The sequence below is a fragment of the Calonectris borealis genome, unplaced genomic scaffold (genome assembly GCF_964195595.1).
Source record: "Calonectris borealis unplaced genomic scaffold, bCalBor7.hap1.2 HAP1_SCAFFOLD_40, whole genome shotgun sequence".
Taxonomy (NCBI): Eukaryota; Metazoa; Chordata; class Aves; order Procellariiformes; family Procellariidae; genus Calonectris; species Calonectris borealis.
In genome coordinates, this window is record NW_027441454.1 from 701,582 (window position 1) to 723,196 (window position 21,615).

The window sequence follows — 21,615 nt, forward strand, 5'->3', positions numbered from 1 at the left end:
AGGGAAATGGCAGAGTGGGGATGGCCAAGGCTGGCAGCGCTCTGGGTAGTGCTGGAGGGGGCTCTGGGGCAAGGGAGAGAACAGGAGGAGCGTGAGGCAGTAGGGTCCATCTCCGTGGTGTCAGGCCCCCAGGCTGTCCCTCTGCCCAGCCCTGCCCACCACCCGGCAGGACAGGGGCCCTGCTATAGACCCGTGGGGCAGATAGGGGGCAGCTCCAGGTGGAGAGGAGACATGGGAGCTGCTCCGGGGTCAGACAAGGGAGGCAGGACCCAGGGGCCAGAGGGGCATGAGCGCTGTCTCCGAAAGGATGATGCAAGGGTGACGCTGCCCCAGATAATCTCCACAGCAACGTTGCCCTCACGGGCGATGTGCCTGGACGGCACAGTTGGGCTGTGCTGTCGGACCAGTCCTGGGCTGGCCAAAGGAACAGGTTTGGGGGAGCACAGTGGGGTCCCATCCCCCGCTGCCTTTCCCTGGGCCAGCCCTGTCTCTGTCCACAGGCTCCAGGAGAGCTCAGGAGCTCTTCCCCGAGGCTGTGTATGAGGAGATCGGTTACAGCCCAGCGTGGGAGAAGCAGGAAAGGTTTGGTCGCTCAGGTGGGTGGGGGTCCTCCCTGAGCAGGAGGCACATCTGCAGGACCCTTTCCCCTGGCCCCAACCAGGGCTGATCCCCTGAAGCCCCCCAGCGCATGGTTCCTGCAGCGCTGGGGCCATGTGGTCTATGGGGAGAGCATCGAGGTCCTGGGCCCGGGAGAGGAGCTTCCCCCAACCAGCTGGACAGCCCCTCTCTTCCTGCCCCTACACCCAATGTGGCACCCGAGGAGCGAGGGAAGGGGCTGTCCTAGGGCAGCTCTGGGAGCAGCTTTGAGACAGTGTTTGTCCCAGGGGAGCAGGGTCAATTCCCAGCCTTCCTCCCCATGCAGCCCCAGCTCTGTGGGTCCCCCTTCCCCCGCAGTGCTGTCCATGCGGCAGGGCAGTGGGGCTCACTCCCTGACCCCCGCTGTGCATCTCTCCAGACTCCTATTCAGAGGAATCCCCGAGCCAGCTGCAGCCCTACCCTGGGAACACCGAGGAGGAGGATGGTCTGGGATCAGCACCAGGTAACGGGGGCATGAAGGGGCTGATCTCCCTGCAGACATGTGATAGACAGAGGTGTCACTGAGCGTCACCATCAGAGATGGGGAGGACATGGTGCTGCCAACAGCAGTGTCTCAGCCCTCTGTCCCTGCTCGTCCTCCCCTCCTCTGCTCTGCAGGACCTATCTTCTCCCTGTCACCAGCTCCCCTCTCCTTTCAGATGTTCTTGTCCTGCCCGGAGGTGACCCAGCAGATGGCTATGATGATGCCAGGGAGGTTTCTGACTCTGGCGATGATGCTGCCCCTGGGCAGGGAGCTTGGGAAATGCCCAGGGCACCAGAGGAGGGAGCAGGGCCCAAGGATGCACTGGGAGGTGAGAGGGAAAGAGCGCGCTGCTGGTTCCTGGGGTGCCGTCCCTGGTGCCACCCAAGTCTCTACTGTACTGACGCCCAAACCTCCTGGGAAGGGGGAACCTGACCCAGGAGTTTTCCTTGGAGGGACTGGGCGTGGGAGAAGGAGCTGAATGTGGTGAGGAGCAGGGAGGAAGGTGATGTACAGACCCCATGGGACGAACTGCAATGTCCTCCCTTGCTGCTTGCAGGGGGTAGCCTGTGCTCCCGGAGAAGTGACGGGGTCCCTGGAGCTGAAGGAGACACCTCATCCCTGACCCTGGGGAGCATGGGCTATGACGATGCTGAAGAGGTGTCTCTGGCACATCCCCGTGAGGACACAAAGGCTGTGACACCAGAGCTTGCTACGCAACCGTCCCCGAGCCCCAGGCCAGCAGAGCCCATCTCTGCTGTGCCGCTGGGTGCCGCCAGGAGGGAGGAGAGGTCTGTGCAGCTGGGAGAGCTGTGAGCTGTGAAACATCTCCCTGTGCCATGGGCAGCAGAAACCGCCTGACGTTTCCTCTATCTTTATTCCCATTTTTACATGGTGCATCCATATTTGTTCCTATGAAAAGTCTGTGAGGGCTTTGACCCAGAGCTGGTGCTGGCGGGCCCAGGTGTCGGGTTGTCTCCCTGAGTCTGATGAGGGGGCGCAGAGAAGAAGGACACGGTGGTAGGGAAGGGGCGCGTCTCAGGGACAGCAGGTTTGGGGTCAGGCTGTGGGGCTGTGAGAGCCCATGGTCCCTGGGGAATAATCCTGCTGACAGAGGCATTTCCATCCTGCTGCCCACAGCCAGTTTCTAGTCCAAGTGTCTCTCTGATGGTCCCGTGATGCACCCCAGCGGGAGCACCCATTTCCTCACCCTTGGCTTTCCAGCTCCTCTTTCCCCCAGGCCCTGTCCGGGCCATGCTGGTCCCACAGTGCAGAGGCCATAACAGAGCTGCTGTGTCAGGGTAAGCCCTGGGCTGTGGCCCCACACAAGTGAGCCCGAAGGTGGCCGCAGTGCCCTGAACACCCCAGCCAGCCCCAGGGGACATCACGGCCCATGGATTACCTCCCACAACAGTTAATCATAGAATCATAGAATCATAGCATCATACAGGTTGGAAAAGACCTCTAAGATCATCGTGTCCAACCGTCAACCCAACACCACCATGCCCTCTACACCATGTCCCTAAGGGCCTCATCTACATGTCTTCTAAATACCTCCAGAGATGGTGACTCCACCACTTCCCTGGGCAGCCTGTTCCAAGGCCTGACCACTCTTTCAGTAAAGAAATTTCTCCTAATGTTCAATCTAAACCTCCCTTGGTGCAACTTGAGGCCATTTCCTCTTGTCCTATCACTGTTACTTGGGAGAAGAGGCCAAACCCCACCTCGCTACCACCTCCTTTCAGGTAGTTGTAGAGCGCGATGAGGTCTCCCCTCAGCCTCCTCTTCTCCAGACTGAACAACCCCAGTTCCCTCAGCCGCTCCTCATCAGACTTGTGCTCCAGGCCCTTCACCAGCTTCGTTGCCCTCCTCTGGACACGCTCCAGCACCTCCATGTCCTTCTTGTGGTGAGGGGCCCAAAACTGAACACAGGATTCGAGGTGCGGCCTCACCAGTGCCCAGTACAGAGGCACGATCACCTCCCTACTCCTGCTGGCCACACTATTCCTGATACAGGCCAGGATGCCGTGGGCCTTCTTGGCCACCTGGGCACACTGCCGGCTCATGTTCAGCCGGCTGTCAATCAGCACCCCCAGGTCCTTTTCCTCTGGGCAGCTTTCCAGCCACTCTTCCCCAAGCCTGTAGCGTTGCCTGGGGTTGTTGTGGCCAAAGTGCAGGACCCGGCACTTGGCCTTGTTGAACCTCATACATTGGCCTCGGCCCATCGATCCAGCCTGTCCAGGTCCCTCTGCAGAGCCTTCCTGCCCTCCAGCAGATCAACACTCCCGCCCAACTTGATGTCGTCTGCAAACTTACTGAGGGAGCACTCGATCCCCTCATCCAGATCATTGATAAAGATATTGAACAAGACCGGCCCCAGCACTGAGCCCTGGGGAACACCGCTCGTGACCGGCCGCCAACTGGATTTAACTCCATTGACCACAACTCTCTGGGCTCGGCCGTCCAGCCAATTTTTTACCCAGCGAAGAGTGCACCTGTCTAGGCCGTGAGCCGCCAGTTTCTCTAGGAGAATGCTGTGGGAGACAGTGTCAAAGGCCTTACTGAAGTCCAAGTAGACCACATCCACTGCCTTTCCCTCATCCACTAGGCGGGTCACCTGCTCATAGAAGGAGATCAGGTTGGTCAAGCAGGACCTGCCTTCCATGAACCCGTGCTGGCTGGGCCTGATCCCCTGGTTGTCCTGGACATGGCTCGTGAGCACCCTCAAAACTAACCGCTCCATGATCTTCCCCGGCACCGAGGTCAGGCTGACCGGTCTGTAGTTCCCCGGATCCTCCCTCCGGCCCTTCTTGTAGATGGGAGTCACATTGGCAAGCCTCCAGTCATCCGGGACCTCCCCAGTTAACCAGGACTGCTGGTAAATGATGGAGAGCGGCTCGGCAAGCTCCTCCGCCAGCTCCCTCAGTACCCTCGGGTAGATCCCATCCAGCCCCATAGACTTGTGAACGTCCAGGTGGCGTAGCAGGTCGTTAACTGCTTCCTCTTGGATTATGGGGGGTTTATCCTGCTCGTCGTCCCTGTCTTCCAGCTCAGGGGGCTGAGTACCCTGAGGATAACCACTCTGACTACTAAAGACTGAGGCAAAGAAGGCGTTGAGTACCTCAGCCTTTTCCTCCTCCTTGGTGGCAACGTTCCCCCCCGCATCCAGTAGAGGATGGAGATTCTCCTTGGCTCTCCTTTTGTCATTAACATACTTATAAAAGCATTTTTTGTTGTCTCTCACAACAGTGGCCAGGTTGAGTTCTAGCCGGGCTTTTGCCTTTCTAATTTCCTCTCTGCACGACCTAACGTGATCCCTGTACTCTTCTTGAGTTGCCTGCCCCTTCTTCCACAAGTGATAAACTCTCCTTTTTTTCCTGAGTCCCAGCCAGAGCTCCCCGTTCAGCCAGGCCGGTCGCCTTCCCCGCCCGTTCTTCTTGCGGCACATGGGGACAGCCCGCTCCTGTGCCTTTAAGACTTCCTTCTTGAAGAACGTCCAGCCTTCCTGGACCCCTTTGCCCTTCAGGACTGTCTCCCAAGGGACCCTCTTGACCAGTGTCCTGAGCAGGCCAAAGTCCACCCTCCAGAAGTCCATGGTAGCGGTTTTGCTGGCCCCCCTCTTTACTTCACCAAGTATCGAGAATTCTACCATTTCATGGTCGCTAAGCCCAGGCCGGCCTCTGACCACCACATCTCCCACCAGTCCTTCTCTGTTTGTGAACAGCAGGTCAAGCGAGGCACCTCCCCTCGTGGGCTCGCTTACCAGCTGCGTCAGGAGTCAGTTCCTGACTGGAACTGAGTTAACGCAGTCCCGCTCATGCGGGAACGTTTCTGTGGCAGAGGAGATTTTGTGTCCCTCCCCTAAAAGAGGTGCTGCTGGGAGCTGAGCCAGGGTCCCTCTCCCTTGGCCAGGGCTTTCACCAGTCCCAGTGCCCATGGGCAGAAAACCCTCTTACACAGGAGTCAGGCGGGGAGAAGGCTTTGACCCTTGGGCAGGACCTGGAGCCCAAAGTGCCCTCCCTCTCCCGCTGGTGGGTCTGCACACCCTCCGGCTCCTCCCTGAAAGGCTCCTCTGCTGCAGGCTGGAAGGTGCGTTGGCTCCCTGTGGGAGCTGCTGCAGCTCAGGACTGCTGCCAACAGCAGGGTCTGGCCCTGGAGGAGGAGAGGGCAGGAGGCAGCTCTTGCCAACATCCTCTCCCACTTCATCATTGCCCCGTTCCCTGCTGGGAGCTACTCCACCCCTGGGGTCACCCTGGGGGGATCTGGAGGAAGCCCAGGCTACCACATCCCTCTGCTCCATACCCTGGAGCCTTTTTGCTGGCAGCCCCTATGGCAGAGCAGCGTGCCCAGGGTGAGACTCCCACGGTGATGGGTGACATACATGGGCACTGCAAACCCAGCCTACTTCCCCTGGAAAACTCCCACTAGGGTAAGCTCCAGCCCTGCATCTCGGAGAAATACGGTATAAAAGTGAAGTAAAGAAGAAGAGGGGAGTGTTCTCTTCTGAACGCAGGACGGTGGGGGCCTATGGGCAGCATGGACATTGACCTGCAGACTCAAGGTGGCCCAAGTGGGGACCGGGGAGAAGAGCCCAGTGCCTGTCCTGTGCCACCTCTCCACCAGCTCTGCCCTCCCACAGGTGGAATATTTCTCCCTTACTCTGGCACTTGGTAAAGGTTTGCCTCCTATTCCTCATGGAGATAAGCCACAGGCCTGGGTGTGCTTGGGGGGCAGCACACCTGAGCAGAAAGAGCCTGTTTCATGGCATTTTGGGGCCTGAACAGTCTGGCCCTGCAGGATGGGTCCATTCTCTGCAGCAAAGCAGGATTGTCACTGTGCCCCAGACCGGTGGTTTCTCCTGCAGCTCCCGAGGGGGAACTGAGGGTGGTCACAGGGAGACCAACCCTCAGCACTGCTGCCCCACGCCAGGGAGAGCACGGCTGTGGAAAGCCCATGGGAGAGCAGCCTTATTGCTCTTAGTCTGGGGTCACCATTCCCAGGGGCTGGGCACCCTGCAGTGGAAGGTGCCTCACACCCCATTTTTGTTGCGGGTGTTTTTGCCGGGGGAGCAGCCGAGGCACCATCTGGCCCTCCCCGCCTGTGCACGGCTGTGGACAGGCCTGTGCCTCCGTGATCCCACCGGCACAGCGTCGACAGAGACACCAAACACCCCAGGAACAAGAGGTGGGCACCGGCCCCACCAGTCCCACCTCTGCAGGGCTGTGCCTGACCTCAGCAGTTCCAGGTTCCCTGAGCTGAAGCTCTGCTCAAGCCAGCGGTGATGGTGGAAGAAGGACCTGGAGACCGGCTCAGGGTAAGAAATGTCATTCCTCCAGCTGGGAGTCCCACAGCCCTGCCCAGGCTTGTCCAACTCAGACGCCCCTACCTGCTGGCACAGAGGGGTGCTTCCCATGTGGTATGGGATCTCCACCTGGAGACAATCTCAGACCCTTACCCCTGGAAAGCCACCAGGGCAGAGTGGCCCTGGTCCCAGAGGACACCTGGGCTGGACCAGCACCCTCACACCACATCTCTCGGTGCAGCCAGAAAGGATTGTAGTGTGCTGCTGACATCTATCCCCTCCCTGGGTCTCCCCACAAGCACACTCTGCTGCCAAGCATTGTCCCTGGGCAGCGGGTGGGGTGGGTCTGTGGCACAGGGCAGTACCCTGAGCTCAGGTCCAGCACAGCTTCTCCTCCAGGAGAGGACTCAGCAGGGCACACAGCCCTCCCACAGCCCTCCTCACCTCACAGCCAAGCCCTGGGTGGGCAGGAGGACCAGTGCCCAGCTCCAGCCCACACCTGCCTGAGGCTGGGGAGTCAGGGCAAAAGCACCCCTGGAGATGCTGGGGGTTGAACCCAGGACCTTCCACACGCGAAGCAGGCGCTCTGCCACTGAGCTACATCCCCTTGACACCGGCCAGCAGCAGAGACACTCTCCTCCCGTGACGTGTCTATGACAGCACAGCCCTGTTGTCCCCTGGGTGCCCAGGGACCCTCTGCAGAAAACAGCACTCGAATCCTCCTGAGATGGCAGAAGTTGGGACTGCATCTCCGCTGGGGTCTGATCCTGGCACAGGGCTGCACTGCAGAGCGCTGCCCCTTCAACGTCTCTGCAGGGCAAGGGGGCAGGAGAAGGCTCTTGCTGCGGGTGCTGCTCCCACGCTCGGGCCCACTCCAGCATCGGTCAATGAAGAGGAGAAAACCCCTTCCCCTGAGCCTCCTCTGCCACCCAGAGCAACACCCCTTTGGGCCACATCTGTCCCGAACTCCACAGCAGGAGCAGTGCAGCAGGGTGAGGGAAATGCGCTCCCTGGGTTGATGTGCCCCCAGGCTCTGATGGCATCCCAGGGCATGCCATGGAGGGGACATGGAGGCAGACATCTTACACGCCCTCCTCCGGGCACCGGGCCTCCCCCTGCACCCCTCTGTTCCCAGCCTCCCTGGAGGTGAGTTGGACCACAGGCTTCCATCTCCACGGGGCTGGGGATGTGGGTCGGGCTTAGGGACCTTCCCGTTCCTCCAGCACTGGTGACTGTCCTGACAGCAAAGCAGTGCCCTGGACGGCCCTGGCTGGGGTCTCTGTGGCAGGGGGGGTGGGCATGTGCAGCTCTTAACTCAAAGGTGAGGGTTTGACCGCTGGAGTGGTTTAACCCGGCAGGGAGCCAAACACCACACAGCTGCTCGCTGAAATTTAACTCCATGCCAGCTGAAACCAGGACAACCACACGCAGGGATGTTGTCCTCATGGTGGTACAGCTGGGGCAATTGTGTTGCCCAATGCCATAGATTTTTCCCTGCTGAGCCCCTGCCTAGCAGAGAGGGTTTAGGGGAATCAAAACCAGACCACAGTCACTGTGAACTTCTGGAGTCGTTGAGTGGTGTTAAGGGGATGCACTGCTCATCTCTTCTGCTTTGCATACATGGCCCCAAAACCTATCCTCAGCAACGACTCTCCCGTTCTTGCTCCAGAAAGATCTAGAAGGACTCTTTTGGAGCAGTGATAATCCTGCAGGCACTACCCCTGCGGCCAAGCATTTTCAAGCTCGTGCTCAAAGCTGACGAGACAGTAACTTTGCTTGGACAGACAGTCTCTCCCTCTCCCCTCCTCACACTTGCGCTCACTCACGACAAAAGCCAAACTTCTCTGGAGGTGCATCCCTGAGGAGCCGGCTATGAGGCACCAGAACCGCACAGGGTTAGAACATGCACGTTGCTGTGGGACTATAGCCCAGTATGTGCCATTCCTTGGCCTGACTGGGGAGAGGCTGAGACTGGAGACAGAGGGAGATGGCCTGGGTCACAGCTGTCACTGTGTTCCTGATGGGCGAGCAAGGTTCTGTAACAGCAGGAGGCTGCAAGAGGGGAGCCCCGCAGCTTGTTGGAGCTCATGAGCAGGTCTTTCTTCCTCTGTGCAGGGACTGATGGCTGTGGGGGGCTGCAGCTGGTCTAGACAGTCCTGTCTGGTGGGTGAGTATATTTGGGCATGGCTTTGTCCTCTGTCCTTGGCACAACAGAGGTCTTGCTGTGACAAGAGGGAGGGAGGATGCTGCCATTGGGGCCTCAGCTCCAGGGAGTGCGTCTCCCTGGGACTGGGGGGACAGTGGTCTCCCCGATGGGCAGTATGTTCTGGTCTGGGTACTGCCAGGTGAAGGTCCAGGCGAAGGATGTGTGTGAGGATGGGAGCTGTCTGCGAGAGCTGACAGGTGAGAGAAGGGATTAAGGAATTTTAGTAGTTGAATGATTAATAGGAGTTAGAAGATTGAATCAGTAGGTAGGGGCTTGATACTTTGCTCCTCACAAGGCCGGCTCAGCCTGATAAGGCCGACTTAGCTATGGTGTAAATTAACTGAGGTGCCTCACAAGGACAGCTCCTGATAAAGACTAAAAACTTGTCGCAAGAAGCCAGCTAAAACTGACCCTGCGGGATGGACAAAAGTAAGAAGGCAACTGAGCCTGCGCAAGAACAAAAGGTCACTAGCGGTGATGAAGAGGAACTATCAGCCTTCATCCCCACGACCCCCGACGACCCCCACTAGGAGGCAATGCGCAAGCGCAGATGGGAGGGGTCTATGGAAATGACTTCTTGGAACTCATTTTAATACAAAGCGGGGACAGGTCATGCATATGTATAGGCGTATTACAAAACTCTATGAATATGTAATATTTTACTGTATATATTTATGGTGAGTGCCGCGTTGAGGCGCGCACAACTTTGGTGGGACTACCCCCCGTGCCGCCCAGCGCTGAATAAACATACCTACTTTACAGTCTCATAGATTGTGGAGTCCGGTTTCCGCAAGTCAGTTTTGGCGAGCCAGGCAGGAGACTCTCTGCTTCACCGCGGGATCGGCTGGGGAGCGGACGCCCCTGGGCGCGCCCCGAGCATTTCCTCGGAGGGGACTCCGCTGCCAGCCGCTCACCGTGGGAGCAGACAAGAACCTCCTGAGTCCGTGGAAAGGAAAGGTATGTTTTAGGAGAGGGGCCTGTAAGTCGTACGCATGGCTGGGGCTGCTGGTAAATCGCACAGAGGCGTCTGGCGTGCAGCATAGTCCCCGTATGGTAGGAGGGTACCCTGCACGGTAATAGGGGGGATTCGCTGACCGATAGAGCGGCCGCTAGCGATCTTGGGAGTAGATCGAGTGAATCCGAGGTTTCTGCTGTATCCCAGTGTTGGGAGCCAGGACGGACCTGCTCATGACTGGTATATAAGAAGCAGGAGAAGGGTAAGCGGACCTCCTTGCAATTGCGATTGGGTCATCTTTAAGGTTGCAGCTGCTAGGTGGGAGTACAACTAGTCTGAGGAGTTGTACGTGGCATGGCCATAAATATTATCATCTGTTGCAACAACTTATTGTGTGACTGAGTGTCTGTGTTGTATGAGTGAGACGCAGCACAGCTGCGAAGCGAGTGTGGAGTTCTGATCCGCGATTCCGTAATCTCCGCGAGGAGAGCAGCCGGAGATGAACGAAGTGAATGATAGGATCGAGCCTTTGTCTTTTGTGTACGAAAACATTGTAGAATTTTGTGAGAAAGCAGTATTGTATATCTAGAGGGTTCTATGATAAGAAAACCTCCGATAAAGTCACTAAGACAGTGCGGGAAGGAAAACCAGTCCCGGCATCTTATTAAAGGTTAAAAGAAAAGATCAATAAAGGGAAGATATGAAATGAGTAACACTCAAAAGGGAGTCTTGAAGAAAAGCCCCTTGGGCTGTGTGCTTGCTCATTGGAGAGATATCGTTGGGATCGGAGGGATGGAAAATAGAAAAATTCTTATTAAATATTGTAATCAATGGTGGCCATTGTATAAATTGGAAAGTGAGGCTAAGTGGCCACTTAATGGATCAATAGACTACAATACTCTCCTACAATTGATGCTATTTCTAAGGAGAGAAGGGAAGTGGGGTGAAGTTTCATATGCAGATATGTTTGTCACCCTCCGAAACCATCCGGAGTGGCAAAGGGACTGTGGAATGGTGCCACCACAGGACCCTATGGTACTCGCACTTGTGGGAGAAAATAATAAAGAATTTAAAGGTAAACTGAAGCGGTGTTGCTCGGCATGCAGTATTGGACAGAGGTGTTTGAAAGCAAACAAAATTCACCAGGCACCGGAACCAGATCTAACTGACCTGTTTAAGCCTCCCCCTCGACCACAGGAACAGGATGCAGACTCGGACGAAACTTCCACCCCTCTGGACAGCCCGTACCAGAAAGAAAACTGCCCCAGTAGCCTTACAGGCACCTCTTTGAGAGGCGGTGGCGCCTGATGGCGGGACGATGCTAATCAAGGTACCTTTTTCCACTACTGATTTAGGGGAATGGAAAAGGAATTGCAAAGGATTATAGGAGCGATCTGATCAGTGTAACTAAACATTTTCAGTTTGTTGTGAAACAACATAACCCTGATTGGAAGGACATACAATTATTATTAGACTATATGACCGAAACAGAAAAGCAATTGATTTAAAAAAACAGCAGGGAGTTTGGCTGATGAATACTATAGGACTACAGGAGGGGATGTTAAGGAATATTTCCCTCTCCAAGATCCAAAGTGGGATGCGAACAGATCTGCAGAAATGGTAAAACTACAGGGGTATCAGGAGTGGATTTCGAAAGGAATGGAGAGGGCTATCCCCAAAACTATAAACTGGTCAGCTTTATATGCAGTTAAGCAAGATCCCTCCGAGTCCCCATCCGAATTCCTGGATCGATTGAGGGATGCAATGCGCCGTAACACACCGCTGGATCCTGGATCCGAGGTAGGAATACAACAACTAGTCTCTCTGGTTTTGGGTCAGTCCACAGGGGACATTAGGTGCAAGCTCCAGAAGCTACGTACTACAGAAAGTAGAAATTTGGAGGTGTTGCTAGATGAAGCATGGAGAGTATTTAGTAACAGGGAAGAAGCATACAAACAGGTACGAAGGAGAATAATAGCAGCTGTCAGGGAAGAGGAAGAAAGGAGGCCTAGACGAGAACCATCTCGGTTAGGCAAGGATCAATGTGCACTGTGCAAGGAATTTGGTCATTGGAAAAGGGAATGTCCAATAAACTGAATCAAGGCTTGATGCCCCTTCAAGCCCCAGGCTTGAAGCCCTGGATGTAAAGGCTTGATGCCCCTCTTTACATCATGGTAAAGGGGGCAACTGGCCAAAGTGAAAAGGCGTATTTCTGTAAACCTTTAAAATATAAACTGGGAAAACAATGGGGAATTCACAGATTTCTATATATGCCCGACTCTCCAAAGGCCCTATTGGGAAGAGACTTGCTAGAACAATTAGGTGCAAAAATTATATTCGAAAAAGGAGAAATTTCTCTGAAAGTAAAAGATCAAGAATACATTCAAATCCTAAGTTTATTCTTAACCAGTCCTTCCATAAAAGGAGAAATTAGGGAGGAAGTCTTAAATCAGGTATACCCTGGGGTATGGGCTACCGATATACCCGGAAGAGCAAAGAATGCACTACCTGTTGAAGTTAGACTTAAAAAGGGAAACCGACAACCAGTAAGGATTAAGCAATATCCCCTAAAGAGAGAAGATAGAGAAGGGATTTGGCCGATAATTGAAAAATTTTTACAATTCGGACTATTAAAAGAATGTGAGTCTAATTTTAACACACCCATATTACCAGTTCGTAAGCCTGACGGGTCGTATCGTGTAGTCCAGGATCTACGGGCCGTAAACAAGGTAACTGAGGATCTCTACCCCGTGGTGGCGAATCCATATACTCTGTTGACTACACTAACACCTGAATTAGCCTGGTTTACTGTTATAGACTTGAAAGATGCCTTCTTTTGCCTCCCTCTCCATGAAGCCAGCCAAAGATTGTTTGCATTCAAATGGGAAAACCCCAAAACCGGTCGCAAGACTCAACTCACCTGGACGGTGTTGCCACAAGGATTCAAAAATAGCCCTACCATTTTTGGCAATCAGCTTGCAAAGGACTTGGAATCATGGGAAATCCCGTCTGAAAAGGGAAAACTGCTACAATACGTGGACGATATCCTGATTGCCACCGAAACAGAGAACGATTGTGTCACCTGGACGGTGAGTCTATTAAATTTCTTGGGGCTCCAAGGGTAGCGGGTGTCTAAGAAGAAAGCCCAAGTAATACAGCGCAAAGTGATTTATTTAGGCTATGAAATCAGTGCTGGGGAAAGAACCTCGGGACAAGCCCGCAAAGAGGCAATCTGCCAAACCCCGGGACCTCGAACAGTGAAAGAGTTACGGACCTTCTTGGGAATGACTGGGTGGTGTCAGCTGTGGATTTATAATTATGGACTGCTTGTTAAACCATTATATGCCCTAATAACTACCGACCAGGGACACCTTGAATGGAACAACCAGGCCGTACGAGCCTTTGAGAAACTAAAGAAAGCCTTGATGTCAGCTCCAGCCTTGGGGCTCCCAGATGTGAGTAAGCCATTTCTCCTCTTTTCCCACAAAAAACAAGGGGTTGCTCTGGGGATACTAGCACAGAATTTGGGTCCCGATCGACGAGCAGTTGCCTACTTTTCCAAACAGTTGGATACAACTGCGAAGGGCTGGCCTGGACGCTTGCGGGCAGTCGCAGCTGTAATACTAAACATACAAGAAGCCCGAAAATTCACTCTGGGTCAGAAAATGACTGTGCTGGTGTCCCATACAGTATCTGCAGTACTGGAAGCGAAGGGTGGACATTGGCTTTCTCAACAAAGATTTCTAAGATATCAGGCTATATTGGTAGAACAGGATGATGTAGAAATAACAGTCACTAACATTGCCAACCCAGCTTCCTTCCTAGAGGGAAACACAGGAGAACCAGTGCATCGTGACTGCTTAGAAACCATTGAAGCAACATACGCAAGCCGACCAGATTTGAAAGACAGCCCCATAGAAGACGGAGAAAACTGGTTCACAGATGGAAGCAGCTATGTCCTGAGTGGTAAAAGATACGCGGGATACGCTATTACCACTCGTCAGGAGATAATAGAATTAAGGCCTTTGCCCCTAAATACCTCGGCACAGAAAGCGGAGGCCCTATATAAACAACTAATCAAAGAAATTGTAGCTAGGAATCTATACACTACTGTAAGGCAAGTGACACAGCAGTGTGATCTCTCTCTCCAGACAAATCCCACGAATACCCCCAAACCAGAAATGGGCCAAATCGGAAAAGGCAACGAGCCTGGGCAACAATGGCAGATCCATTTTTCAGAACTCCCAAGGAAAGGGGGGTATCGATATTTATTGGTATTAACTGACACCTTTTCAGGTTGGCCAGAGGCATTCCCTACCAGGACAGCCAAGGCTCGGGAGGTAACTAAAATATTAATACAAGAAATAATACCACGTTTTGGGGTTCCAGCAACCATATCTTCTGACAGAGGACCACATTTTATTTCAAAATTGGTACAACAAATTAGCCGCCATTTGGGCATAGATTGGCAGCTTCATACCCCATATCACCCTCAGTCGAGTGGCCAAGTAGGAAAAATGAACCACTTAATTAAACAGCAGATTGTGAAATTGGGATAGGAAACTAACTTGGCCTGGCCTCAGTCTCTTCCTTTGGCTCTTTTGCGCATACGAACTAGGCCAAGAGCAAAGGAAGGACTGAGCCCTTTTGAAATCTTGTATGGACGACCCTATAGAGTACAGAAAGGGATGTCCACACAAGTCGGGGATGAAATCATGACCTCCTACATGGTTGCATTGGGGAAACAACTCAGGAAGGTTGAGAAATATGTGGTTGGGACTCGAAGCAGGGGTTTGGATGGGCCTGTACATAATATACAACCTGGAGAAGAATGGGATAATATAAAGAAAATTAGTATAGGGTTTAGTATAGAGTGAAAGAATTTACTAACTTTTTAGAAAAGGGGGGACTGAGAGAAGGGATTAAGGAATTTTAGTAGTTGAATGATTAATAGGAGTTAGAAGATTGAATCAGTAGGTAGGGGCTTGATACTTTGCTCCTCACAAGGCCGGCTCAGCCTGATAAGGCCGACTTAGCTATGGTGTAAATTAACTGAGGCGCCTCACAAGGACAGCTCCTGATAAAGACTAAAAACTTGTCGCAAGAAGCCAGCTAAAACTGACCCTGCGGGATGGACAAAAGTAAGAAGGCAACTGAGCCTGCGCAAGAACAAAAGGTCACTAGCGGTGATGAAGAGGAACTATCAGCCTTCATCCCCACGACCCCCGACGACCCCCACTAGGAGGCAATGCGCAAGCGCAGATGGGAGGGGTCTATGGAAATGACTTCTTGGAACTCATTTTAATACAAAGCGGGGACAGGTCATGCATATGTATAGGCGTATTACAAAACTCTATGAATATGTAATATTTTACTGTATATATTTATGGTGAGTGCCGCGTTGAGGCGCGCACAACTTTGGTGGGACTACCCCCCGTGCCGCCCAGCGCTGAATAAACATACCTACTTTACAGTCTCATAGATTGTGGAGTCCGGTTTCCGCAAGTCACTGGGGGGACAGTGGTCTCCCCGATGGGCAGTATGTTCTGGTCTGGGTACTGCCAGGTGAAGGTCCAGGCGAAGGGTGTGTGTGAGGATGGGAGCAGTCTGTGCACCATCAAGAATGACAAAGAGGAGAGAGACAAGGTCTTTGCAGAGACCCCACAAAGGAAAGATCCCAGTTGCTGTGGAGCAGGGAAGGAGCGACAGATGGAGACCACCCCAAAGAAGCACTGAATGTAGAGTCCTGCCCAGAGGGAGGCTGGGGACTTGTGGTGCAAGAGGAAGGCTCCTTCTAACCCGCAGATCTGCAGCTACAGTGCAGGGGCAGTGCTCTGGCAAGAGGTGAAGGAGCAAGGAGGGCCAGGGTAGGCTGGAAGAAGGCAGACAGGCTCTGCAAAAAGCTAAGGGAGGAAACTCCTGCAGAAGCCCAGGGTTGAACCAGGGACCTTTAGATCTTCAGTCTAATGCTCTCCCAGCTGAGCTACTTAGGCCCTGTTCCAGCAGCCCTTGTCCCAGTTCCACCCCTGCCAGGCCACACGCTGACACACGTGAGGAGCATTCCTTGGGGAGGTTCCCAGGGAGAAGCTGCTCCCAGCCCTGGGCAGAGGGGACCTGGCCTCTCCCTGCCTCCATGGCCAGGTGGGCTCCAGATTTGGGTGGAGGCCAGCTTACACTGGCCATGCCAAAATGTGTGGGGGACTTTAGGACCAACATGACAGTGGCAAAGCAAGGGGACAGGCCAAGCACGTGGAACTGCACAGGCTGAGGGTGGAAGAAGTGTGGGGCTGTTGGAAGACCTTATCTCCTTCCCCATGGAAGGCCTCCTCCCCACCCTTTTTTCCCCAGCTCAACTTCCCTCCTTTGTTCCCAGCTCTTCTACCTCCTCCCCCTTGAGCAGCGCTAGCAGATGGGGAATGGGGGTTGTAGTCAGGCCATAACAGTTCCTCTCTGCTGCTCCTTCCTTCTCACACTTTTCCCATGGGGTCCCTCCTACAAGCTACAGTCCTTCGAGATGAACCTGCTCCACTGTGGGCTCTCCACAGGCCACAGTTCTTCCAGGAATTATTCAATTTCTCTGGTGTTGGCTCCTCCACGGACTGCGGGGATTACCTTCTCCACTGTGGTCTTCTCCATGGGCTGCAGGAAAAGACCACACCAACACTGTGTTGGTCACAAATCCCAACCATAGCACCTATGGTCTGTGAGAGCTGCAGAAAATTAACTCTGCAGAAAATTAACTCCATCTCAGCCAAAACCAGTGCAATGTACCTGGAAATATTTTCCAGGATTAGGTGCTCTATCACCTTCCCAGGGATCGAGGAGAGGCTGACTGGCCTGTAGTTCCCCAGGTCCTCCTTCTTGCCCTTCTTGAAGATAGGAGTGACATTTGATTTCTTCCAGTCTTCAGGCACTTCCCCCAGTTTCAATGATTGATAAAAGATTATTGAGAGTGTCCTGACAAGGACATCTGCCAGCTCCCTCAGCACTCATGGGTGCATCGCACCAGGGCCCATGGACTTATGTATATCCAGGTCACGTAAGTATTCCCTGACCTGATCCTCTTCCACCAGGAGTATGTCTGCTGGGCTCCAGACTTGCCCCCCTCATCTCTGCCACCTGGTATTCCTGAAGGCCGGTTTTGCTAGTAAAAGAGGAGGTGAATCGGAAACGTAAGAGTGAGAAAAACTCATGAGTTGTGATAAAGACAGTTTAATAGAACAGAAAAGGGAAAATAATAATGATAATGATAGAATATACAAAATGAGTGATGCACAATGCAATTGCTCACCACCCACGCTGACCGATAACCAAGTAGCGATCGGTACTTCCTGGATCACGCCTACCGTTCATATACTGAGCATGACGTCACATGGTATGGAATACCCCGTTGGCCAGCTGGGCTGGCTGTCCTGGCTGTGTTCCCTCCTCCCAGTCTAGCTTGGTAGCAGAGGGTAGTTGTCCTTGACAAGATACTTAGCAACAACTGAAAACATCAGTTTCTTATCAACATTCTCCTCATACTGAATCCAAAACACAGCACTAGGAAGAAATTTAACTCTATCCCAGCTGAAACCAGGACAGTATCCACCCCTTGTGCTATACCATTTACGTCATGCTTAGGTTTCATAATTTCCAATACATTCCAATTAATCACCATCACCTTTCTTGTCTTTATATTTATATATACACACAGATATCATTCCCTTAGTCTATGGGCCATCCCTCTAAAATGTCCATTGAGTTCATTTAGTCCATGACTTTGGGCTCCATCTGTCATAACAGTCTTTCAGGGCAGGAGAGATGGTGTGTGGTGTTGGACTGTTGCATCCTGAAGCCAGTTCTCATTTCAGTATTGCTGCGCTCGTCCGGTTCTATCATCGTTGCACTTTGCTCGGTTTCATCAGAGTTAGTTCATTCTTCGTTAATCTGGGTGATTTTTTACTGCTATACCATTGATAGCAACCATAGAAATAATGATATACAATATCATATAACATTTAACATCATACAATTCAGTTCATTGGCTATTTTCACCCAAAATCAAGTCCCCTTGAAGTACACACCGGACTTCCCCATCCTTTCGCATTACCCACCAAGTGTACCCAGTTCTTGAGCAAAAGCAATCCCACGGATGGGTTTTCCCTTGCCAGAGGCAGGAGTAACCCAGACTGTCTTCCCCAGCATATTTCTCATATGCACGACAGGGACTTTATCCCCCTCTACAGTACGTAAGGGTTTGGATTGGGCAGGGCCAGCTCGAGTGACAGATCCCCTGGTGTTGACTAACCAGGTGGCCTTTGCTAAATGTGTGTCCCAATGCTTGAATGTCCCACCACCCATTGCCCTCAGCGTAGTCTTTAGCAGTCCGTTGTATCGTTCGATTTTCCCGGAGGCTGGTGCATGGTAGGGGATGTGATAGACCCACTCCATGCCGTGCTCTTTGGCCCAGGTGTCTATGAGGGTGTTTCGGAAATGAGTCCTGTTGTCTGACTCAATTCTTTCTGGGGTGCCATGTCGCCATAGGACTTGCTTTTCAAGGCCCAGGATGGTGTTCCGGGCGGTGGCATGGGGCACAGGGTATGTTTCCAGCCATAGAATCATAGAATCATAGAATCATAGAATCATACAGGTTGGAAAAGACCTCTAAGATCATCGTGTCCAACCGTCAACCCAACACACCATATCCACTACACCATGTCCCTAAGGGCCTCATCTACACGTCTTTTAAATACCTCCAGGGATGGTGACTCCACCACTTCCCTGGGCAGCCTGTTCCAAGGCCTGATCACTCTTTCAGTAAAGAAATTTCTCCTCATGTCCAATCTAAACCTCCCTTGCCGCCACTTGAGGCCATTTCCTCTTGTCCTATCGCTAGTTACTTGGGAGAAGAGACCAACACCCGCCTCGCTACAACCTCCTTTCAGGTAATTGTAGAGCGCGATGAGGTCTCCCCTCAGCCTCCTCTTCTCCAGGTTAAACAGTCCCAGTTCCCTCAGCCGCTCCTCATCAGACTTGTGCTCCAGGCCCTTCACCAGCTTTGTTGCCCTCCTCTGGACACGCTCCAGCACCTCCATGTCCTTCCTGGAGTGAGGGGCCCAAAACTGAACCCAGGATTCGAGGTGCGGCCTCACCAGTGCCCAGTACAGGGGCACGATCACCTCCCTGCTCCTGCTGGCCACACCAGTTCTGATACAGGCCAGGATGCCGTTGGCCTTCTTGGCCACCTGGGCACACTGCCGGCTCATGTTCAGCCGGCTGTCAATCAGCACCCCCAGGTCCTTTTCCTCTGGGCACTTCCCCAAGCCTGTAGCATTGCCTGGGGTTGTTGTGGCCGAAGTGCAGGACCTGGCACTTGGCCTTGTTGAACCTCATACAGTTGGCCTCGGCCCATCGATCCAGCCTGTCCAGGTCCCTCTGCAGAGCCTTCCCACCCTCGAGCAGATCAACACTCCCGCCCAACTTGGTGTCGTCTGCAAACTGACTGAGGGAGCACTCGATCCCCTCGTCCAGATCATTGATAAAGATACTGAACAAGACCGGCCCCAGTACTGAGCCCTGGGGAACACCGCTTGTGACCGGCCGCCAACTGGATTTAACTCCGTTCACCACAACTCTCTGGGCTCGGCCGTCCAGCCAGTTTTTTACCCAGGGAAGAGTGCACCTGTCTAGGCTGTGAGCCGCCAGCTTCTCTAGGAGAATGCTGTGGGAGACAGTGTCAAAGGCCTTACTGAAGTCCAGGTAGACCACATCCACAGCCTTTCCCTCATCCACGAGGCGGGTCACCTGGTCATAGAAGGAGATCAGGTTGGTCAAGCAGGACCTGCCTTCCATGAACCTGTGCTGCCTGGGCCATCCGGTGGTTTCTTCCACCATGGTGAGCACATAGCGCTTGCTGTGGCGGGTTTGTGGGAGTGTGATATAATCCATCTGCCAAGCCTCCCCATATTTATATTTCAACCATTGTCCCCCATACCAAAGAGGCTTTACTCGCTTGGCTTGCTTGATTGTAGCGCATGTTTCACATTCATGGATAGCTTGTGCAATAGTGTCCATGGTCAAGTTCACCCCTCGAACACGAGCCCATCTATATGTTGCATCTCTTCCTTGGTGGCCTGAAGTGTCATGGGCCCACCGAGCTATAAATAATTCACCCTTATGTTGCCAGTCCAGATCCACCTGAGCCACTTCAATCTTAGCAGCCTGGTCCACCTGCTGGTTGTTTTGATGTTCCTCAGTGGCCCGACTCTTGGGTACATGAACAACTACATGACGTACTTTTACAGCCAGGTTCTCTACTCGGGCAGCAATATCTTGCCACAACGCGGCAGCCCAGATGGGTTTACCTCTGCGCTGCCAGTTGTTCTGCTTCCACTGCTGCAACCACCCCCACAGGGCATTTGCCACCATCCATGAGTCAGTATAGAGAGAAAGTACTGGCCATTTTTATCATTCAGCAATGTCCAAGGCCAGCTGGATGGCTTTCACCTCTGCAAACTGGCTCGATTCACCTTCTCCTTCAGCACTTTCTGCAGCCTGGCATATAGGACTCCATATCGCAGCTTTCCACCTCTGATGCTTCCCCACAAGGCGACAGGACCCATCCGTGAACAGGGCATATTGCTTCTCGTTTTCTGGCAGTTTGTTATACAGTGGGGCCTCTTCAGCACGCGTCACCTCCTCCTCTGGGGATATTCCAAAATCTTTGCCTTCTGGCCAGTTCGTGATCACCTCCAAGATTCCTGGGCGACTGGGGTTTCCTATTCGGGCCCGTTGTGTGATCAGTGCGACCCACTTACTCCACGTAGCATCGGTTGCATGATGTGTAGAGGGGACCCTCCCTTTGAACATCCAGCCCAGCACCGGCAGTCGGGGTGCCAGGAGGAGCTGGGCTTCAGTACCAACCACTGCCGAAGCAGCTCCAACCCCTTCATATGCTGCCAATATCTCCTTCTCAGTTGGAGTGTAGCGGGCCTCGGATCCTCTGTATCCCCGACTCCAGAACCCTAAGGGTCGACCTCGAGTCTCCCCTGGTGCTTTCTGCCAGAGGCTCCAGGTAGGGCCATTCTCCCCGGCTGTGGTGTAGAGCACATTCTTCACATCTTGTCCTGCCCGGACTGGCCCAAGGGCCACTGCATGAACTATCTCCCCTTTAATTTGTTCAAAGGCTTGTTGTTGCTCAGGGCCCCATTTGAAGTCGTTCTTCTTCCCGGTCATGTGATAGAGAGGGCTTACGATCTGACTGTAATTTGGAATATGCATTCTCCAAAAGCCCACAACGCCTAAGAAAGCTTGTGTTTCCTTTTTGCTAGTTGGTGGGGACATGGCTGTTAATTTGTTGATCACATCCATTGGGATCTGACGACATCCGTCTTGCCATTTTATTCCTAAAAACTGGATCTCCTGTGCAGGTCTCTTCACCTTACTTTGTTTTATGGCAAAGCCAGCCTTCAGAAGGATTTGAATTATTCTCTCCCCTTTCTTGAAAACTTCCTCTGCTGTGTTGCCCCACACGATGATGTCGTCAATGTATTGCAGGTGTTCTGGAGCCTCACCCTGTTCCAGTGCGGTGTGGATCAGTCCATGGCAAGTGGTAGGGCTGCGTTTCCACCCCTGGGGCAGTCGGTTCCAGGTGTACTGGACACCCCTCCAAGTGAAAGCAAACTGTGGCCTGCACTCTGCCGCCAAAGGGATTGAGAAGAACGCATTAGCGATGTCAATGGTAGCGTACCACCTGGCTGCCTTTGACTCCAGTTCATATTGGAGTTCTAACATGTCCGGCACGGCAGCACTCAGTGGCGGCGTGATTTCGTTCAGGCCACGGTAGTCTACTGTTAGTCTCCACTCTCCATTAGACTTTTGCACTGGCCATGTGGGACTGTTAAAGGGTGAGCGAGTCTTGCTGATCACTCCTTGGCTCTCCAGTCGACGAATCAGCTCGTGGATGGGAATCAGGGAGTCTCGGTTGGTGCGATATTGCCGCCGGTGCACTGTTGTGGTATCGATTGGTACCTGCTGTTCTTCAACCCTCAGCA

At 53.2% G+C, this 21,615-nt stretch overlaps 1 protein-coding gene, 2 non-coding genes and 1 pseudogene across 3 annotated transcripts in view; 1 reads left to right on the forward strand and 3 right to left on the reverse strand.

Annotated features, from left to right (window-relative positions):
- LOC142076277 (scavenger receptor cysteine-rich type 1 protein M130-like) overlaps positions 1-21,615 on the reverse strand; it is a 294,015-nt pseudogene that overhangs the window by 149,110 nt on the left and 123,290 nt on the right.
- The window catches only part of LOC142076258 (scavenger receptor cysteine-rich type 1 protein M130-like), an 81,244-nt gene that overhangs the window by 3,904 nt on the left and 55,725 nt on the right, over positions 1-21,615 (forward strand). Inside the window, exon 3 of the mRNA XM_075138628.1 lies at positions 3,934-3,948. Coding sequence (XP_074994729.1) covers positions 3,934-3,948 — 15 coding nt within the window. The remainder of the gene's footprint in view (positions 1-3,933; positions 3,949-21,615) is intronic.
- TRNAA-CGC (transfer RNA alanine (anticodon CGC)) lies at positions 6,955-7,026 on the reverse strand. The gene has a single exon. It is a non-coding gene; the product is annotated as a tRNA-Ala (tRNA).
- TRNAF-GAA (transfer RNA phenylalanine (anticodon GAA)) lies at positions 15,501-15,573 on the reverse strand. The gene has a single exon. It is a non-coding gene; the product is annotated as a tRNA-Phe (tRNA).